At 42.7% G+C, this 17630-nt stretch overlaps 1 protein-coding gene across 3 annotated transcripts; it reads right to left on the bottom strand.

Moving 5' to 3' along the window:
* Positions 1-235: 235 nt before the first annotated feature.
* atp6ap1lb (ATPase H+ transporting accessory protein 1 like b) lies at positions 236-14778 on the bottom strand. Of its 3 annotated transcripts, XR_011243188.1 has the most exons (8): positions 14551-14774; positions 7004-7041; positions 6366-6448; positions 4900-5138; positions 4277-4327; positions 3904-4147; positions 2190-3574; positions 236-1337 (listed from the first exon to the last, which is right to left on the bottom strand). XR_011243188.1 is itself a non-coding variant. In XM_069526670.1 (7 exons), exons 1-7 carry the CDS (start codon positions 14682-14684, stop codon positions 3338-3340), a joined length of 894 nt encoding a protein of 297 aa, XP_069382771.1. In that variant the 5' UTR covers positions 14685-14778; the 3' UTR covers positions 1455-3337. The 3 variants fall into 3 exon arrangements, 2 of the variants coding, with proteins under 2 accessions (XP_069382771.1, XP_019951452.2); XM_069526670.1 differs by lacking the exon at positions 236-1337 and having other exon boundaries at positions 1455-3574; positions 4036-4147; positions 14551-14778; XM_020095893.2 differs by lacking the exon at positions 236-1337 and having other exon boundaries at positions 1455-3574.
* Between the last annotated feature and the right edge of the window lie 2852 nt (positions 14779-17630).

The raw sequence follows: 17630 nt of genomic DNA, 5'->3' as shown, positions 1-17630 counted from the left end.
CCTGACCCCTTTGAAGGTCTGTCTAAATCGTGAATGTCCACAAATGATAACCTAATTACATAAAATAAATATATATTAATCACTGCCGAGGATATTTTCATCCATAATGAGTACATGCTACTTAAAGTATATTTTGATGATAAAGAGCTGCACATTTAATGAATTAAAGCTCTTTTACTGATAATGGTTTATTTTTAATCAAATGTATTCTTATTTAACTTCAGCAAAGTATCAGTAGTTTTACCCCCGTTGCTCTTCGCACATTATTTATTCTTCATTCCCCTCATACAACCATTGTACACTGCTAACAATTCATATATTTTGCCACTAGGGGGAACTACTCCACCACTGACATCTCATTGCTGCTTTGACAGGGTTTCAAAAATGAATTGTTGCATATAGTGAGATAAATTTCCCTACGGGGACAATAAAGTGTATTGTATCATATTGTATCGTATGAGGGCAAGATGTGATTTTAAAGTTCCAGACAGTAATGGTTGGAAGGGAAAATAAAAAAGGCTTTTATACAGCTTATTTCAAAATACATGCCTAATGTCTGGCGATTTTTTACAATCACACATGTTCAGGGGACTGATATTTATGAGTGTGTTTTTATCTAAATAAAAATCAGTATCTCTAACCAGTTCATGGTTACTCTACTGTTGCTACCTTCAGGACACATTATCCTGGAAGTAGTTGCTGCAGGATCACTTGTTGCCGCTAGGTGTCCCTGTAGATCACAATCTTTTCATTGTTTTCAGCTAATGGACATACAGAAAAAGTTTTGATTCTCATGTTAATCCCTGTTAGCATATATTATATATTAACTCTTTACTACTAACTTTCTACCTGGTAGGGTGTCAAAACTCACGTTACATTAGTCTACTGTAAAACTGCATTAACATCTGAAGAAAGGCTAAACATTGGTTGGCTGCTGGGGTTGTATGTCCATATTTTCATTTCACAAATCAATCAAATATGTAATTTTCCCATAGGTTGGCATGTGACTTTTGCACACATACGTTTAACTGAGTTGTATATGCAGCATTCTCATTATCACTTAAATCTAATTCAACTACTGTTTGTGATGCTAAAAAAAGATGGCAGCTGAAAAGGTCTTGTTGGTCTTGTATCTGGTGCAATGTAGCCTAGCAAACTTTGTATTTTTCCTATTTGTAAAAGGAAGAGTGAAAATCAGGATTGTCTATGAAGCACTCAATGCAAGAAGCACTCTGACGGGACAGGTAAACTCTCCCAGTCTGACATTTTAGGTCAGAGAGAGGTGAGAGGAGGCAGCAGATGGCACTCAGGAGCGGGAGACGGAGCTGGCAGAAGACCTAGACACCGGGTTGGAAAGCTCTGGGTTAATTAACAATTAACGATAAGATCACAATACATTAGGAACAGAATATTATATCCTGCACAACATATCAACATATACACAACAGCACAAGTTTTCCTCTGAATATCATTTATTGTTCAATCTACATCAGTTGGTCCTTGGACAAACCGCCACCACTTATTTCATACTTTGTAGGATACATTTATGACCAAAGAACACATTTCACACTGCTACAGATTGACAGAACTGCCATATCGAATGTTAAGATATCTATTTACTGTCATGCTGAGTGTTTTTATCAGTAGTAATGACTTACTGATGCTGTTACGGCTGCTAGTGTGGCTTCTGGCAAAATAATGGCATCTATGAGTTCCAGTGGGTGGACGGACAGACGGCATTCCATGGTATCGTCCTTCTATGTTAGGAATTTGTTCTGTAATTTACAGTGGGATGAAACTCGGACCTTGCATTGTCTGGCCCAGCGTAAAATAACAAATCAAACAGTGTAATATGTTCATACTTTGTAGAAAAAAATCATATGCATTGATATGCTCACCAATCCTCATAGCACAATGTCTTACTTGTACCTATGTTTATTAGTTGTGCAATATTTGAAGATAGTAAAACAGCTATGATCGTATAGAGATCTTATGTATCTACAGCTTGTTTATCCTTTTGGTTATGAGGATTAGCATAGTCATCCTGTACCTAATAGTAGTTCATGGTTACATTGTATATAAAAAAAAGACCTCCGCAGAATGACATTTCTGTACACATATGTGTTTTTTGTTTTGTACATAGCTGTAATGGATAGCTTTCATTTTCACATTGTCTCACTGTCACTCACCATATTTTATGGCAACTCCTTTGTAGCTTCACTTTGGCAGTCAAATCCAGTGGTGTGGATGGATGGAGGATCCATGGCCTCCCTTGTTCAAACGCTCGACTCTTAGAGAGTCAAGTCATTCCCAAGACCCGCGTTCCTGCCATGCCCTCAGACAGGCCATCTTGTGCAGCATAGTTCCTTGTATAGTCTTTGATAGTTTGTTAGTGCTTTTCGCAGCTAACCAATTGTTGTGCTAGTTTATAGAACCCCCTTTGTCTGGCTGGTCTGTAAAAGGCCGTTTTCACAGTTAAGTCCCAAGCGAGCAGTCGTGTTCGAGGGTGAGGTGAGAGACGCCAGAGGCTCTGAAGGGTCAGTAGTGCTTGTCCATTCACTCCAGCCAGATGCTAGATCAGTGGTTCCCGATATTTTCCGTTGGCTTACACTCAAAAGCTTTTCAAGCTCCTTCTGCTTTGTGTTTGATCATTTTAAACTGCAACTCATGCAAGGCTCTCTGAAATCCTTATCATTAGGAAACACTGCACTAGCCCAGATAGACCAGCAATTTATGGCATGCAGCTGATACGGCTATTTTAGCTATAAAACTGGCTGTTTGAAGTATATATTTCTTGCAGCAGTATTCAACAAAATACACTGTAATGAAAGCTGGAAGGTCAATGTGTGTGATGAAAGCTTGTAATGTGACACTTGAGAGCCATGTAATACATACACTTAATCAGGAGCATCTGGTGTTAGCTGTATAAGCTACAGTTGCTAGTCTGTTGTGGTTTTAATGGCTGGCTGGGGTAAAGGCCTGTATGCGTCTTTGCCCTTCAGGGCCCTGGGGCTGTCCGTGACCTTTGACATTAGGATCAGGATCCATCTCTCAGGGAGAGGCTTGAACATCCAAAGGCCTTTTTTTAAATATGGATGCCAAGATGCAGGTCAATGAGGAAAGAAGAAAAAGTATCCAACCACGGTCTGCATTTACTTAAAGTATTTAAGACTGACAAGGTTTTTAAAGGAACAGGCAAAGTTTTGTTTTGTAATTTTGTTTAACAAAATTTCAGTGGAGGATACTTTTTCACTCTTGTATTCACTTGCTCCTCAGCCCCTCAGCTTTTTTCTCTCCCTCTCCTCCCCTTTCTTCATCCAGCTCGTCTTATTCTTCTTCACAGGCTGTTCTTGTCTGGCAACTCTGCCTCTGGACTACGGGGAAAGTAGACTGTCGCTTTGTGTTCCTCATAGCGGTCGATGTGCTTGAGGTGTACCACCATGTGCAGGGCATAGGCTAGAACAAGGAGCAGGATCAATGACGTCACCAAGCCCATCAGGATGGCTGGCGTCAGGAAAGTGGCACAGTCACTGGCTGACGCAAACTTGTCCGACTGCACATTGAAGGCCTGGATCTGGAAGACCACAGAGAAGGCAGAAAGAGAGAGATTAGGTGGAACTAAAGAGGACAACTGGCTCTTACTGGGCTTACCATGCACAGACACACGGGGCAGATGGTACAGATTGAGACAACCTGGCAGATGGCTGAACAGACAGCATACAGACAGACTGACAGACCAACTTGCTAACTGCCAAAGGGGCGGAACACAAAGGAAGATTGTTGGCAAGCAAAATTAAACACATGCACATGAAAAACAGGAGGAAAATGATGATACAGTGTTTGTGCAAACATTACTAGTAAAGGTACATGACAAAAGAGGGGCGCCTTGTGCCAGAAGTGTACCTGGAAATCAGTGAAAGTGATGTGCCAGTTTGCGGATGTGTCAGTGTGGGAGCTGGGCACTAGCAGGGTGTCATATTTGTGCAGGCTGCTGACGTGCTGGCAATGGTAGGATGAAGTGGCAGGAGCGTAGACCTCGCTGGCGTTGAACGTGGCCTCCTGGGTCCAGTTGTAGTGGATGTGAACGCTGTCTAGTGTGAACCAGTTTTGACCGGCTGCCTCATAAAACGTGTTGGACATTTGAAGTCTGAGAGAGGAGACAATTCAGTTACACACAAAGCCTCACACATGTAAACCTGTACACTACCACTCAATGCCATAAATGCAGTTTCAGGTAGATATATATTTTTTAAATATCGGTACACTTTCATTTTACCTGATTACTAGACCTCGCAAATCCTCCACGTCACCAAACCTCAATGAAAGCCTGTTGCAGAAGAAAAGCACAAATATTAAACGGATAAGATTAAACACAGTAAATCAAAAGAATTCTCAGCTGAGGACATCAAACCATTACTCTCTTCTAAACACAGTGCTTGGCACACACTTGGCAATTCATTTCTTTTCTATTTGTGTGTGTTATAGTAAAAAATAAGGGCTGGACGATATGGCCAAACATTATATCAAGACATTATTATTTCTGTGTAAGTTTAAAGACTTAAACTGTTCCTTATGGGCGGAGAATGATAAACACTTGATAGACAGCAAAACATTTTCTAAATCTGAGGTGTGTTGTTACTCGTCACTGTGCTTACATAATGCATAAACATTAAATTGATATATACATAATTTTTTATCTTGCTATTGATGAAGATTAGATTGCAATGATTATTGGAATTGTGTATTTGCCCAGCCAGTAAAAATATATCAGACCGATGCTGACGACTTGGCTTCATATGTAGATGAGTGAGCATTTGAAATATCTGTCACTGTATGTGCTATTTCTGTCTTGTAATATATGAGCATGATCCCATTTGTCTACATCTTGGTTTGACTCACGTGGCTTTTTCCTTGGTGCAGATGGAACCTTTAGTGTCCACGGGTGAGTTGGTGTTAAAGACCCTCTCGGTCAGATCAATAAAGGTATGGTTTCTGTAGCGGATTGCCAGGCGCTTTGCCTTAAATAGAATACAGGTCTTTCCATTGTAAGACACACTCAGAGGGCCATAGGGTCCCATCAGAGACTGAAGCAGCTTCCTCTTACTGTGAGACATCCCAGGCTGGTGCCAGTTAAAAGGCTGCAAACATACAAAGAGAGGAATTAAGTACACGGTAAATAAAGAAACTGCAGTAATCCAGCGACCAAATTGTGGGCGTTAGGAGTTTTCCATTCTTTGTCTGCCCTCTAGTGGGTGACCAGGTTTTTTTTTGAAGTTGAAGAGGGATTTTTCAAAGGATGTGGCCTAGAAACGGTGTTTGCAAGGATTTTCTCATCCTACTTCTTATCTAGCATCAGAAAGATTAAAAAAACAGAGCTCTTGTTTGGCTGTCAGATAAAAGAAGTCAAATCCAAATGGCCAGGATGTGTTGAGACACTCCTACAGAGATTCAACCAGCATGAACACAGGACACAGGCATATAGACATATAGAGACATGCATTTGAGTTATTCTGGTCCACTGAGTACAGTATGCAGTTATTTCAGTGAGATCGTTCTTATACAACATCAGAGCAATCTGTGTACATGACTATGAAGCAGCTTGTGGTGTACGTATTCAGTATACACAACTGATCCAAAGCATCTTGCACCATTTTGAGCACCTGGTCATGCGAATTATGTCCAGTTCAATGCTCCAACCATCACTGAATGTCAAAAGGAGGAGGGAGCATGGTTGTCTTCCCTGTAGAAAACAGAAGCTTTCCTAATGTACATATAGCACTGCATTTGTGCCGTGCTAACACAAACTGCCTCCTCTTGCTTTTTAATCTCTTCGCTCAGAGGCCACGTCTCATTGGAGGGCATTTGGGCTAATCCAGCACTGTTTTACAAGGCACGTAAAGTAGCAGTCACGTTTATTATAAAATGATCATTATTTCTATTAGTTTGTTTAAGATAATGATTAGAAATGTGAGGTATGGTATCTGCAATGACAATTTCCGAAATGGTTAAAAGCGGCGATACTGAACGCAGTGGTTGAGGAGAGGTTTCTGCACGGAATCAGTTAATCCATATGACACATGTAACCCTGCCTGGATGCATCAGTTGATGCAGCATATGGTTTCACTGAATTTTCAGTCAGACCGGTCCTGTACGTGTGGGTGGATGAGGATGTTTTACCGCTGGTGAATGTGAAACCAACAATATTCCCACATCCAAGGTCAAGCAGTGTGGATGAGTGAGTGTGCTTGCATTTGTTTGCTGGCACCCCAGTGTGTGTGTGTGTGTGTGTGTGTGTGTGTGTGTGTGTGTGTGTGTGTGTGTGTGTGTGTGTGTGTGTGTCGATAGAGGAGATAGTGAGTGTGTACCTGCAGTATTCTCCTGAGGGGGTTTTCATCTTCGGGCGACAAAACAACCTCTTCACTTTCTAAGCCGTAACCACCATCTTGACCTGGAAACATGCACACAACATGAAAGATTATATCAGTACACATATTAAGCTGATTACAACCTAATCATAAGAGTTCAGCAGATTTCTCACTGCAGACACACAAACACGAGCACAAAGAGATTCTGTGTACACCTCGGTGCTCGGGCTTCTATCTATTTCCAGTTCTTTGCGTCATCACAGTGACTCATCAGCAGTTTATTTCACAGCTACGGTACTATTGTTCAGTGTTTACAAATACTGTTCATCCGCTTCCAGAAACATATGATTTCCCACCATATAATCTAAAGGAATGTCTCAGTCGCTTTTTTTTCCTCACCTTTAAGTCAAAGGGCCTAAATATAGCCATGCATCTGAATTGCCACTGAGGTGTATCACAACCACACACACACACACACTGCAGGGTAGTCTTGTTTTACAATGTAGCAAAGATGTCTCCAGCATTCGGGATGAACTGCATTTGTCAGGACTATCTATCTTTCCAACACGTCAGCATCAAAATAACCGTGGCAGGTTTGATTGAATCAGGCCTTGTGTCACACTGGATTTGTTACTTACTTGATGTGACTCTTGTTGCTTGTTTGGAATTCTCTTTGCTGCGGAAAAGAGAGAAGACACAATGAGGTCTTGTGATTGCAAGATGCAGGGAAGTGTCTGAGGCTTTTCTCTCTTTGTTCTTTTATTTTTTTTGATAATACTCCATAATGTGTACAAGATGCTTATTGTGCATTTTCCCTTAAACAAGAATGTTAATTGACTGGTGATGCAGAGGCAGCAAATACACACTGACAAAAAACTGCTTTAGATGTTAGTCTACGTCCTTGTGCACATTTGATGCTATGTTTTACTGTAGTTTTATGCTTCTAAACTAGTATATATCACATAATGCAAAGTGTATTTATTGGCACCCACAAAGCTACAACATGCTTTTCAAGTTGTTAAGTACCTCAAACACCAAACTAAAACTAACTGGCACATAAATAACCATGATTGTTTTGTGTCCTTTTGACATTTTGGGAACAACGTGCAACAGTGATATTTTTTCCCTTTGTAGTGTGCAAGGTGCAACAGTGACAAGACAGTGAGGTGAGAGAACCTCTCAGTGTCACATTCGTGACATCCCACATGAAGCACGGGGGGGAAGCAAAGCAAACTCCTCTACTGGTAATGGGGGAAGTAGTCAAATAGCCTTCTTTTAGGGATTGAACCCCTTTGTATATGCACAAATTTTGGTGTAAAAAGAGGTAAAATATATTGTCATACAAGTCCTCAGATAAATTCTACTCTCAGGAATGTTACAATTCAGTTTTTTCGAAACTGATGTAGAGACATGTTGATAAAATGCTTAATCATTTTAGAGGAGGTCGTTTCTGATGCGGTTGAACTGTTATTGAGTAATAAAGGGAATTGTCTCTGTTATTTAACCTTAGAAATACATGCCAGCATGTCTCACTTCAAGTAAACAGCACCACAAACTGCAGTGCAGGTCATATGAAGTTGAGTCAACACTTCTCAAAACAACCAAACATTATAACCTTATATGTAAGTTAAATGATTGGCGGCACAGTGGTAAAGTGGTCAGCACTCGAGTACTCCAGCTTCCTCACCCAGTCCAAACACATGCAAACTGGGGTTAGGGTTGATTAGAGACTCTAAATTGTCTGTCTGGGTAACTGCGAGCATGATTGGTTGTTTGTCTTTGTACATTATGTGATACGATGGCTAACTGTCCAGGATGTACCCCACCCTCTGCCCAGTGTCAGCTGGGATTGACTCCAGCTCAACTATCAAATGATATTCTATATAGATACTGGTTGGATGGATTTACCAAATTAACTGGCAACTAGCTGTTTACACAATCGCCTCAAATCTATTACATATTTTCAGTATTTGTTTTAATAAATATGTATGAAGTAGCCACAATAATCTCAGCATGAATACAAATATTTTAATTTGGATGCACCCAGATGCCCTCGGGGTTGTGATGCTAACCATGAACTTTTGTTGCGTGCCGTTCCCTGTCGCTCCCTCTCTCTTCTCTCATTTCAAAATTATTCGCCCACTGAATTTCATGAGCAGTTCACACAGTCATTGAGTCTGTGAGGTGTCTCTGTCACAGGAATTCAGTCTTAATGCCGTGTACTGCTAAATGACCGATCTCTGATGTGGGATTGACCTGCATTGTGCACTAGAGACAGAGGACGAACAGTTTCCTTTTCCATCACATGTACGTCCTACTCTCAGTCTAACTAAACCCTGCAAAGCCTCGGACTTCTTCAAGCTAATCCTGATCCTTTTAACTGTCTAATCAAAGACGTAATGCTGCAGCAATGGGCTTACTGAGCGGCACTGACATGGTCAGTTTTGCTTGTTGCGATGGTCCACCCATTGCTGCGCCTGTGTCATCTGTCCCAGCCTGTCCTCAGTGATCATCTGGGCTGATTTGTTAATCTCCACACAATAGCCAGTTATAAAGAGCTTGTCAGAGGTAAACCTCCTAAGATCTGTGGGAGTGGACATGACAAATATCATCTGCCTTTTTGGGTCACGTCATGAGGCATCCCTTCGGTCTACAGATCTGTTCGGAGATATTTCAAATAATTTTATGAACTGTAGCACAACAAAAGCTACTTCTGCGAGGAATGTCTTCTTTTTTCTCCAGTTGAATAGTAAAGCTGCCCTCTTGCAAAAAAGACCCTTTCAGAAGATAAAGACCCACTGAAGATGCTTTCATGAATATTTATACTACATTTAAAACCAGTCAATGACTACTGTTGTCAGGCACGACACTTTGTTTCTCTCAGATCGTAACCCAGACAGTGCTTACCAAGGCCTGCCCCACATACCGCTTAGCTAATTGATCAATCAATATGAACTGTGACCTTCTTTCTGTAAAAGAAGGGGTTAGGAGACAGTGATTCAAGGCTGATCCTCCATGTGCATAATATCTTACTTAGTGACATTTACTTTTTTTTTTTAATGGTCCAGGGTGGGTGATGCAATAACAGGTAAAAGCACGGAGAGTAGATTCAGCTAACAGCTAGCAAATGAAAAAGAAGTAACAGGTCCGGTTTCTGTTCACGCTGGAAGTTGTGGTTGCAGAGCATTGCCAGACATATTAATTCCAGCAGCCTGAAGCTATTATCTGCCCGTCTGGTGCAGTTTGCACCTGGGCAATATTGTATAGTTTAGTGCCAGATGGATTAGGATTAGTGGTAAATGCAGGCCAGGTCCACCCGCGCCCAAATATGGAGAGTCGTAGTCCCTGAACAAGATGAAGAGATTAAGGCATGATGTCAGAGCCTGCAGCATTCTGGACAGCTGAAGTGCTAATTAATAGATTTGAACTGACCTGAAATCGTGACTTAGTGAACACCCATCCACTGGATTTGAACTTTGACCATGGCCATACAGTAATTGAGTTAAGTTCAACTGACCAAAGGTTATTTAGTCACATTTGAGTGGCCAGTGTTTCCCTGTGAAATAAAACATTTACTTCCCTTCTTTTGACAGATTTCCTGGAGCTTGATTGGATTTGATACATTGGATTTCTGCTCCTCAAATAATGATTATTGATTTTTTTTCCATACTGTTTTAATTGAATGACCAGAGAAAGCAGATGGTTTCATACAGACAGGATGAAATTCTGCCGCAATACAAGCTCATGCTATCCAACATCTTGCTCAGCACTGATAATGACTTTGTTTTGAGGCTCTGATCAAATACCTGAAGAGTAATCAGGTGTGTTTTCTCAATAGATCAACTGAATTTAAAAAAAGCTTCATCTATGGTTGATCAGCAGGAAGACACTAAGCTGCCGCTCCCTATTCACAGGCTCTTCAAACCTACACTCCAGTGTGTGTGTGTGAGTGTGTGCCAACTTCAACGTCAGCATCATGATTGGCTAGATTAGAAGCTCTCTGGGTGTGTGTGTGTGTGTGTGTGTGTGTGTGTGTGTGTGTGTGTGTGTGTGTGTTTTTGTGAGAGCACATGCTGGTACACATGTGTATATGTTGCTCTTAACTTACTTGTATGTGATCACTGAATGTGCTGTCATAAGAGTAACAATCTGAGAGTTTAAGATGATGGTGAGGATGAGGACGGTGAATCTAAATATTTACATTTGCCCAGTTGAATGCTGGGTAAGCATGTTTCTCTACTAAAGGCCTGCCAAATGCATTATTCCTCTGGCAGCCAACGGTGGTGATCTCAGTCGTGCAGTAGATACTTGGACTCAGACCACTTATCACTTTCCTTTAGCATAAGGTTAAATATCCCCACTATGTCTGACTTACATATGCACTGCACAGCCAGTCTGTGATTGTTGTAAACAAGCTGCAAACGCTGTGGGACCCCCCGCCCCCAACACAAGTGATGAAGCACTCCTTCCTCTGCACCTAGACCCAGGCCTCAGCTGGCTGAGAGGGGCCAGAGGAGTATGTGCGAGTGTGTGTGAGTGCTAACTAAAGCCGTTTGTTCCTGTGCCAGTTTCGCGAGGTCAGCAACCCAGGACTGCTGCGGCCCCGTCATTGGCTCAGCCTGTCACACGGTGCCTGGGTGCTGAACAGGCCCTTTATATAATCAAAGCCATGCCAGAGCCACTCCTTGACTCACCTCGCCCCCTCTGCATCTCCTCAAAATATGTGCACAAACACGCAAGTGCAACAAACATATGTGCAAACGATCGGTGCGAGATTAACCGAGATACGTTGTGATGATGGTATACTTGCTGCTATATTTAATAAAGTAAATGGCTTTTAAATATTAACAAGAATGAAATCGTCTAAGATACTGATCGCGTCTTGATCAATACATTTTCATCGATTATTTTCCAGGTGGACATCCTCGTTCGAGCCCACAGATGGATGGATGATCATCACCCCTCATCTGTGTCTGTGCTGCGTGCTGCTGAGCAGAGAGAAGGTGTGGTGCCTGCTCCCCAAACTTGTAAACAAGTCCGTTTGGCCTCTGTTGCCATAGATTGCTGAGCCACTGCACTCGGCCTCTCTGTGAACCAGGATCGCTCCATCAAAGCCTCTATATCCAAAGCTGTTAGTTGTGGTTACCTATTTCCTGTGTGGTTCATTTAGCTCAGTGGAAACTACAAATTTCATTAATAATATTCCAAGAACACAGACGGTAACATGTGTCCGACGATTTGGGTTTGATTTTTCACCCTAACAATTGTGTGTATATCAGACTAGGTGAAGTGCCCTTCTACTCATATTTCCTTGTATTATGCCTGCATGAAATTTGAATCCAGACTATGATAGTATTTCATAACGTACAAGGGGAACTACATATGCAAAGTAATGTTAATGTCAGAGATATTCATTTGGAGGTGTATGTTAAATGTGTTTAAATTTAATTAATTAAAAAGTAATCCTGACGAGGCAGGAAAACACGACTTAATCCTACACTGTGCAGGTCCAGGCCTATTAATAGATTTATTAATGCAGATTAAGCTTTGGGAGTTAACTAATGTGCGGCCGTGGCTCAGGTGGTTTTAGCAGCTATTGTCCAGGTTCGATCCCCCGTTCCCCAAAACCCAGGTTACTGCCAGCATAAAGTATTAAGCAAAATAAATATACAGATGGAGATCTACCGTGTCGACCGTGTCTCAGTGCTCAGTGCCACGCTGTCATTTTAGTGTCACTTTGATGGCAGCTTCAACTTTGACCTCAGCTTCAGATCAAATGCTTCAATGCTTGTTTGTAAAGCCCCATGGCTGCATGAATATTTAATTTTGACCAGATCTTTTCTCAGTGTCTTTGGTTTCTAAATCTTTCTGTGTAAAATAAACAGCATACACATTTTCATGGAGATAAATAGTGTGTGAATCAGCTGTTTCAACAAAAGGGGATCATTGAGCAACCCCCCACTGGAAATCCAATAGTTTGACCTCTAATCTGAGACTTTATGTGGGTCAGTCTGTCAGTGTTTAACAGTTTTAAGATAAATTTAGGTGCATGTTGACTCCACTCTGTCAGATAAACCTTTAACACTACAGACAAAATACTATATAAGCTGATGGAGCAGCTGATCAACACACGTGCAAGTTCACCTTCATACTGAACTCTTCTTGTGCTTCTCTGCTGTGGATGTGTCAGTGTGTGAATGATATGATGTCATTCGAGCGTGTCGCACCAGGCTAAAGAAATTAGGTCATATCTAATTGACTTGCATAATGTAGTTTTTAGTTTTTTTGCTCAGCCAGGACAACTTTACTCTGATTTCATTAGTAATTTTATGACATTTTAATTTCATGAAACAAAGTTTTTAAATTAATATGTGATCTGTGTACACATATAACATATAATTATATTGTATGTCTTATTCAATGTTGCACCTTACTAATTTTCTTTGGGCTAGAGAAATATTTTTTATATTTGAAAATATACCATCAACACTTTTTGATGTTCATGCTCCACATTACAACATGTGACCAGCTTTAATTGCATTTGTCTTTTGTTTTCAGAATCAAAAACAGCAAATTGTTTATATCTGCAAACTAAGCAGCTGCTGAAAATTTTCATCTTGCCATAGTTTTCCTCTCGTGTGATCTCTGCCTCCATTGTATAATGTTCATTTTTTAGCAGAGATTTATTAAGCTTTGATTTTTTAATGCAAATCTGTACCATAGAAAGTATTACAGTTATGTAAAACTTGTATACTTGGCAAGTCATAAAGGGTCATTAAGTGCCACATTCACCACTGTTAACATGGCTCGCTGAACATCTTGTCCTCATCGTCTTCCTGTGAGTGTCTCAGCAGTAGAGGCGTCTGGCCTCACCTTTCCTTCTGCATTTCCAACAACTATACAAGGCCTATGAAATGAAAGCCGTGTAAGGCTGCTCTTATATAACAGTATATTGGAGTGTGTCAGAGCTGAGAACAGAGCTGTGACGGCGGACTGGAAGTGTTACGTCGCAGAGTTACGCACAAAGTTTGATCCAGGGAATATACAAGCTCCAAACCCCCAGGAGAAATTAATGTCGCCGTTCTCTGCCGGAGCCACTGCGGTGAGAAGTTAAGATTGGGATCTGCCAGGGTTTCACGAACACGAGATTGAGCCGGAATGAGAGCAGGCCCATGAGACTCTGCATATTGAATTCTAAATCCAAGTTATTTGAATTGCGAACATGTGCACAGATTAGATTGTGCACTAAATAAAAGGCGTGACAGTAATAATCTGTCATCCTCGAACGACTCAAGTGTTATCACTGTGCTGGAGGTGCAGCAATAAAGGCAGTGGATTATTCAAACAATGGCTAAAGAGAGCTGTGTCGCAAAATGCAGCATATCATGGCTTTGATGAGCGTTTTGTGCTATAGAGGATTGTGTGAGCCATCACGCATGGCATAGTTTCAAGGGCCTTACGCGGCTTTGGCACAATACTACAGGTTTTCTTCGCCTGGATGTGTCGGCTGTGTGAGCAGACATGGTGCTAGCAGAGGCCCTGGCTGCTGGCTCAGTCCTGTCCCTGTGACACTGTGCCCACAGGTTTGAGCCCTGAATATTTTATCCAGATCTGACCTGCAGGACTGAATGTGTATTATGCAGACATGGCCAGCTAGAGTCTCTCTCCCCCCCCCCCCCTCTCCTTTCTCCCTCTCCCTCTCTCGATGACTGCATCAGTAAACAGACCCCAGCAGACCATCCCTGATGCATCCTCTACTCTCCTCCACGTCCCAACCTTGTTTACCTCCTCTCCTCTCCTGCACCTCTCCTGCAGGCCCACTGGCCGCTGCCAGACCAGCACTGTGCAGAGACAACATCCGTGATCGATGAGCAGCGTCTGATGCAGTCCCCAAGACTGAGACAAACAAAGCCTGCCTCTGACACACTGGGGGGGGCGGGGGCTGCCTGCATCCACGGTTTGGGACACAACCCCAAGGTGAGATGGGGAGAATGGAAGGGAGGTAGAGACAGAAAGACCCCCCCCCCCACCTCCTCCTCCTCCTCCTCCTCCTCAAGAGAGCACATCAGCATCCCAGCATCCCTGCATGCATCTCCCTGTACCCCTCCCCCTACACCCCCCTCCTCTGTTCACAGCCCGTGGAGAGAGAAGGAGACACAGAGAGAGAGAGAGAGGATGGATTTACCTCCTGTCCAGGATTTCAGGCACTTCTTCATAGATGAGTCCCGGCTGCAGCTCCTCGTCAGAGAAGGAGAGGCCGGGCCGGCTGAGAGCGGACAGCAAGGCGAGGGAGCAGACGAGGAGCGCGTGTGCAGCCATGGAGACAGTGAGAGGAGACTGCCGCTGGTCGAGCTCCGCTTCATAATCTGCTCCTCCGGCAGTGGCTGACTCTCAGCTCCTCTGACTGGCAGCGGCGACGGCCAATCGGCAGCGCGTACAGCCAGCCAGCGTGCGTCACAGCTCCCCCCCCCCCCCCCACCCCCCCCCACCCCGCTGCACCTTACCTCCTCTCATCCTCTCCCTCCCACCCGTACTCTCTTCTTTGTCATCCTCCCTCTGCCTCTCTCACTCCGCTCACCCTCCAACATCCACTCCTGTGCTCCCTCTCTCCGTCTCTTCTTGCTCCCTGTCGTGCACACGTAGCCGCAGGCGAGCCCCAAGTATAGACAGCGGCTCATTCCAACACATCTCCTCCTCAGGCTCATGCTGCACCTACAAATCACAAAACCATACACATGTAGACATGCATGCTCACACGTTTCCACACACACATAAGCCCTGCACACAAACATACTGTCTCTCACACACACACACACACACACACACACACACACACACACACACACTCACACACACTTGTACCTCTGTCTTAGTGAGGACAATGATTGGCATAATGCATTTGCCAGCCCCTGCCCCAAACTGTAACCATCACAACTAAATACCTAACCCTAACCTATTTCTAACCCTAAAACAAAGTCTTGACCCTCAAACAACCCTATGAAAAAGTGAGGCCTGGCCAAAATGTCCTCACTTTCCAAATATGTCCTCACTCTGTAAGGTCTATGCTCAAGATGGTCCCTTACACATATAAAAGTACAAGTACACACACACACATAAAGAAAGAGAGAGAGAGAGCTACACACCTCCGTGGAAAATCACCTGAATGTCAAGGTCAGATTGTGCAGGAGGGTAGGAGGATGTTGATATGACTAGGTGGCCACAGAGAGAGAAAAAAAAAACAGAGCCATGACTGTGTGACCTAGATCTCCAGTGCGCTGCCACAATAGCAGAATTAATTCACTTGATCTATGGGTTGTTGTGCACACTGAGAGGCCCTGCAGCTGAGGAAATTGTCCACTGAGGCTGCAAATATGGATGACAGGAGCAGCTGAGCAGCTGTGGGATGAGACGGGAACGAGGGTCCAACCGACGACCCTGATGGCTGATCCCGTTTCCTCCTCATTATTTCGGCCACACATATGCGTGAGACGCCCCAGGACCATGATACATCCTCTCATATCGTTTATGTCCGTATGCCATGATGTGATGAAATGTTTGGAGACCAACACTAAGAGTGGTTATATAACCAAATATTGTGACCTACTATCACAGTTGATTTTCAAATTGATGTGTGGGAATGATTCACACTGAAAGAGTGAATCCAAAATTACAATTATTTTACTTTAAGAAAACAGGCAGTGCTTTTTCAGCCTCCATCATTATTAGGTTTATGACATAGATTTCACATGTGACAGAATGTTTTAAACAATGTGTAAATTATCTGTTATGCTGCTGAGATTAAACATATAATATCCAGTATATCGTAGTCATAGAAGACAGGATGACACACAGACACTTATCTGATTATTCAAATGATTTCAGGTAATATCACAGTCTTTATTCAGTTAAATAATAAAAATACACAATTGTTATTTGGGCTTTGCCCTGTAATTAAGCATGACATATTTCAAGTCTGATGTTTTGCTGATGTGAACAATGTTAAACATCACCATAATATGACTTTGTAATAATTACCGGTCTGTGGGACAGGTGAATTTAAGTGAATAATTGTGTAGCCTGGTGTTTTATTGTGAAATGCTTCGCAAGCAGCAAATGAAATGAGGAATAAATTAGATGAATGCACAGTATCACAAGCAAGGGTTTGTTTTTCTCTCATCTGTGTGTCTAGTATAGTCTCACTAATGTAATTCACTTATACAGCATGTAAATGAACTGTATTTACGATGTGACCCTCACAGCTCCTCACAGCACTCAATCTTTCACACACACATTCATTCTTTACATTTCTAAATGCAGTGTTTGCATCATTTCAGACGTTAGGGTTAATTTAGGGTTCAGTATCTTGCCTCAGTATACCTCAGAAAGCAGACCGAAGAAGCTGAGGATCAGACTACCGACCTTCTGGTGAGTGGATGACCCTCTTTACCTCCTGAGCCACAGCCGTCCCCCTATGTGCATCTCTGTACAATGGTTCATAGAGCTGTTCACAGTATATCATTCTGTGTGTGTGTGTGAGAGAGTTAAAACATTGCTGAGGGCGTGAGAGGTCAGCCCTGTCTCCTAACCCGTACAGTAACAGGAGGTGACTAAAGGCTGCCTCAGCCCTCTGTGTCTGCACGCTCACTTCAGCAGGCCAGTGTGTCAGTCTGCTGGAGGGAAAGAGCAAACTAAACTGTCACTGCTGCCGCCGGAGAGTGACAGCATCACGGAACAACCCACAGGAAGACATGCAGGTGTGACGACTGTGAAGGAAGACATTACACCGTGATGCCAACATCAACATGAGTGGACACTGGAGACAGTTAAGCTTTGAGTATTATCAAATACCCTGGATTATCAGCAGTATACTGCAAGTATTCATGAAAACATGAGGTATCTGAACTCACTTCAATGAGTTCTCCTCTGTGTTTGCGTTGCACTGGGACTGGTTACAGATGCCCTCTTTTTGTCCAGCCTCTTCATGAGTTTGTGTTTTGCCCTCTCTCGGTGAGTCATGCAGCATTTTAGATTATGAAACAGATCGAACATACACAGCTGAGGGATACTGTCTATTTATAGGTATGATCTCATATCCAACTTTTTAATCCTGCTCTTGATGCCCACAGAACGCCAAGGCCTGCAACACACAGGGTGATGTAACGGTGCAGTTTTAGATTGCTGTCCAGCTTGTGTTGATGGCCATATATGACTGCTAATCTATAGCAGCAAGCAGGATTAATCAGTGTGTTGAAGCTTTTATTCATT

The sequence above is a fragment of the Paralichthys olivaceus genome, chromosome 6 (assembly GCF_024713975.1).
Source record: "Paralichthys olivaceus isolate ysfri-2021 chromosome 6, ASM2471397v2, whole genome shotgun sequence".
NCBI classification, from domain to species: Eukaryota; Metazoa; Chordata; class Actinopteri; order Pleuronectiformes; family Paralichthyidae; genus Paralichthys; species Paralichthys olivaceus.
This window is presented reverse-complemented; position numbering and strand designations above follow the sequence as displayed.